Source organism: Nelumbo nucifera, chromosome 1 (genome assembly GCF_055504915.1).
Source record: "Nelumbo nucifera cultivar China Antique chromosome 1, China Antique-T2T, whole genome shotgun sequence".
Classification (NCBI taxonomy): domain Eukaryota; kingdom Viridiplantae; phylum Streptophyta; class Magnoliopsida; order Proteales; family Nelumbonaceae; genus Nelumbo; species Nelumbo nucifera.
The window spans coordinates 202,538,317-202,542,760 of NC_142649.1; the positions used below are offsets into that span (position 1 = coordinate 202,538,317).

Genomic DNA, 4,444 nt, shown 5'->3' on the forward strand with positions numbered 1-4,444 from the left:
TCACGGATATCACCCTGGAGTCCGGAAACACACACTCCCAGTATAATCTTAAGTTCTTAACCGGTTGTAACTTGTAAATTGTAATACACCACAAAACAAAGGTAAACAAGTATATTTATTGTTGTCAATCTTGGGCCATTTGTGAAATTTAGAATTTTGCTTCATGTTCACTAATTATTTGGAGTGACCGATGACCGAGATGCATATTTTAATTTTCTTGCGTAAGAAATCCCAGAATCCATACTTGTTATTCAGTTATTCCACTTCCACCCTAAATATAATAAACTGGGGAGACAATAACAGAAAATAAAGAAATTGGGAATAGAAAGGATTTCAATATTTACTGAAACTAATAAAAGTGTACGTGCAAGTGCCAGGATACTTGTGCCATTGTATGTTTAGACAAAAGAAATAAAAAAAGTCCAATGACATAAACTGAACCTACTCAATCTGAAAGATAGTACCGATTAGATTTAATGGTCGATATTCAATTACTAAGTTCTCTAAGTTCTAACCATTGGAATATGACCATTACGACAACCACCCTATCCCACCACCAAATAACTTCCATGGTCATAGTACAGTCTCTTTTTCCCGGTCTTTGTTTTTCCGTGGATAAGTGTATTTATCTGTAATGCGAGTAGCCTCCCGGAGCCCGAGTGTATCATGTGGGTCAATGATCATTGATTAATGTGCTTAACAAAAAAAATATACTCTTTTAGTCTATTTTGCCAAGCCCAATCGAAATTAAAAATTTAAAACCACTGTTTCAAATATAGGTGTCAATGGACCAGGTTTGGTTAGAACCAATCTAAATTAATACAAAATTGAACAGATTGGACGGTCCAGACATTGAATTGGGCTGATCCAAAATGATGCAAAATATTCATTGGATTGGATTAAACCTGGTCCATTGTAATGAACTCACATCCAACTGGATCGAACTGGACCAAATCCAATCCAGTTGACACCCCTAGTTTCAAAGACAAACCGAGTAGACCCGGTGACTGTGCAGCACAACAATTCTCTCTCGCTTGGATAACCAGTTAACAAGTGTATGATTAGGTCAAGGATTGTTCAATTGTTGAAAAAAATGAGTGATAAAAAATGCAAATGTTAAGGTAGATGAATAGAAAAATTAAAAAAATGGGTCATTAATGAAGTCATCCATAAGAACTTGGGAATAACTCCAATAGATGACAAGAGAGAGTAGACTAAGAGCCCGCTTGGAAGGGATTTTCCATTAGAAGCTAGGTGCTATCATTCAGCCAAGGTGGTTGAGCACCCATGTTCCAGAGACGCTACGTAGAATAGCTTCCTGTTTCAGCCATGTTCTGGAGTCCAGAACGCAGTGATCAATTTTCCAGATTTTCACCAAATACAATTTCTAACATTTTGTGTGGGGCCCAACTCGAATGCCAAAAGCTGCATCCCAAAGCCCTCCCAAACGGACACAGATGGTTTGGTCATATCCATAAAGACCTTCAACAGTATCGATTAGATGAAGTGATTTGTTGAAGTTGAAGGGGGCTAGAAGGGTTTAGGGTAGACATTTATAAGAAAGAGTCAGGGTACACAAAAAGGAATTGGGTAAAAGTAGTAATAAACTATGTAACCACTAATTATTTAACAATGGATTGAAAAGATGGGCAAAACAGGATTCATGCACCAAATAAAGCGTGGATGATGATGATGATGAACCTGTCTGGGCAAGTCGCAACCATAGACAAATGCACATCCGAATATCATACCATCATAACAATAATATTGAGTCTTTATCTTTCCCTAATGCAAACAGAGTCAAAACTTAGAGTTCCATTAATCATGAGAAACAAAATCTATGGCAGAAACCTGGATAAGAAAGCTCTTACATCTACCAGACTACCACGAGCCCAACCTAGAGTACAATTTACTCGTAGATCCAAGGGTGGAGGCTGCTCTGCCAACCAACGGTGCCATCAGGGAACCATAATGCGATCTCTTTCTTTGCGCTCTCAACTGAATCGCTTCCATGGATGACATTCCTGTTAAAACAAAATAGGAACTCCATGAGATATTCAGATTTCTCGAGACTATACGCATAGAAGTAGACATGGTTTCACTTGAATTTTGGAAAATCTTATTTGATCATTTTACATTCTCCTGGAAGTAGGCATGGAATTACCACTCATGAAAAGAACTCAAACTTAAGGCCTCTGCTGTAAATTTAGTGATAAATGATGGGTCTAATAAAACGATCAATCATGTAAAATTCAACCCAATCAGACAAAATATAAACAACTTCCCCTTATTCCTTAAGAACCATTTATCATACTCTTGTAGTCTTGTACAGACACCATAACACCAGTACACCAGACCACGTTTAGAGAATCCATTAACAAGCTAAACAACATCTTACTATAAAAGAATTAGTTGCTAACTAAAAAATTCTGAAACAAGTAAATATAGGGTATCTGGTATCCATGGCAAACAGGTCAGATGCATACAAGGTCACACACAAACGGTACTCTAATCTTCACCCCAGAAGATGGCACCTGGCTATATAAACAAGGGTGAAGTTACTGGATGATGAATGCATCCATGATCCAAGGCAAAACCAATCGGATAATTGTAAGTGCGTAGGATGAGGACGATTCACCAATCCAACTTACTGGGTTAATGCTCAGGTAAGTCAACAAACTATACGAGTAAAAATACGTTAATCGTCCGCAAAAAGAGAGAGGGAGAGAAGTAAAGAACTACCTGCCAATCTCAATGGCATAATCACCACGGATAGTGCCAGGGGCGGAATCCGAGGGGTTGGTAGCACCAATGATCTTCCTGCCCGTAACGACGACGTTCTTCCCCTCCCACACCATGGCGATCACAGGACCAGAAATGATGTACTCAACCAGTCCATTGAAGAATGGCTTGGCAGACAGGTCCTCGTAGTGCTTCTCAGCAAAAGCTCGCTCCACGCCCATGAGCTTCAAGCCTAGATTCAGAAACCAACATCCAGTTTAATAGTTAAGAAATAGAGAAGCATAGAATAAACATCACAACTCAAACTAAAATAATCAAGGAGCTTTCACTACCTTTCAAGGAAAAACCTTTCTTCTCAAATCTGCTGATGATATCACCAACCTAAAACAGAAAAATCTATGAGATGATTCCGTTCTCGTTGCACTTCAATATAAGCCATAAATCAAGCATAAACAACTTGGACTTGTTCTGTTCGCAATTAATCGATTACGTCCAATTTAAACACAGATAATTAATAGACTATACTATTATATCCTACAATTTCAAGAAAAATTTGAGATTGACAAACAAATCGAGGTTCTGACGGATCTGATATTGAAAATCGAAAAATCATAAAGAATTAAGGATGATTAGAGAAAAAATGGGGTGAAGACGAACCAGGCCCCTTTGAACGCCATCGGGCTTGATCATGATAAAGGTCTGCTCCATTTTCTTCTGAGTTCTTATCGAGACCCTAGATTTCAGCTGTAGCTTCGCAAAAGTGGAGATAGTAAGGACAGGGAGGAGAAAATAACAGTTTTATAGAGAAAGCAAAACCCTAGCCCTACGGTAACGGAATATCTGTTCAGGTCCTTTGGGATCCTTGTCCAACGAGTTCACTCTCGCCTCTTTAATCCCGAGTTCTTCTTGATACGGACACCTCACATGTAACTCGGTCTGAAGTTCGAACCTCAGTCCAAACGAGAGTTTAGGCGTGATTACACGTGTACTTTCCTGAGCAATCGGTGAAAAGAGCGAATATAAAGAATAATGATATAAAAAATAATGATATCATCATCTGACGTGATGTGAGACATTGTGGGTGGACGTTTGATTTGAATTTTACTTTTTCATTTTTGCTAGAAAGTATATGTGTAATTCTAAATGATGATAATAATAGTTGTAATATATATAATTTTTTTATAAATTTTTATGTATTTTTTTTGTTTTTATATTTTATATATATTATTATTAATGGTATATAGAATGCAAAATTTAAATTTGATTATATAAATATTTCATCCAAATATATGATAATTGGATTGAGTTGTAAAGCTTCAAGTATGGTATCATTGACAAGCCTACCATTGTAAACAGATTTAATCGAATTAGAATCAAGGTATATTTAAATCTGATCCAATACTATTAACAGCAGATCCAATTGCATCTCATGAATATGGATTTGAATACAAGTACAATGAGGAAGTTATATATTTGGATATGATATGTTCCAATTTAATTTAAAAATAATAAAATATTAAAAGAAATTTAAAATATAACAATATAAGTAAAGTACAACAAAAAATACAAGTATCTTTTCAATTATTTTCATCATATATATACATTTTTATAAAAAAACAAATAATATAACAAATTTACAAAAATGCAATACAAATAATGTATTTATAAATAAATAAATAAATAACATACATAAATCTGATTT

General features: G+C 35.9%; 1 protein-coding gene across 1 annotated transcript; it reads right to left on the bottom strand.

Moving 5' to 3' along the window:
* Window positions 1–1,723: 1,723 nt before the first annotated feature.
* LOC104610523 (nucleoside diphosphate kinase B-like) lies at window positions 1,724–3,556 on the bottom strand. The gene is made up of 4 exons (XM_010277188.3): window positions 3,400–3,556; window positions 3,075–3,123; window positions 2,743–2,974; window positions 1,724–2,024 (listed from the first exon to the last, which is right to left on the bottom strand). The coding sequence occupies exons 1-4, from the start codon at window positions 3,448–3,450 to the stop codon at window positions 1,910–1,912; spliced, it is 447 nt and encodes a 148-aa protein (XP_010275490.1). The 5' UTR covers window positions 3,451–3,556; the 3' UTR covers window positions 1,724–1,909.
* Between the last annotated feature and the right edge of the window lie 888 nt (window positions 3,557–4,444).

Bases quoted from the DNA above. Each gene is read 5' to 3' on its own strand.
- LOC104610523 (XM_010277188.3), bottom strand. From the start codon at position 3,450: ATGGAGCAGACCTTTATCATGATCAAGCCCGATGGCGTTCAAAGGGGC. The intron at 2,975-3,074 runs GTAGTGAAAGCT...TTCTGAATCTAG, and splicing joins GAAAGGTTTTTCCTTGAAAG to GCTTGAAGCTCATGGGCGTG. The intron at 2,025-2,742 runs GTAGTTCTTTAC...TTGTTTTAACAG, and splicing joins TATGCCATTGAGATTGGCAG to GAATGTCATCCATGGAAGCG.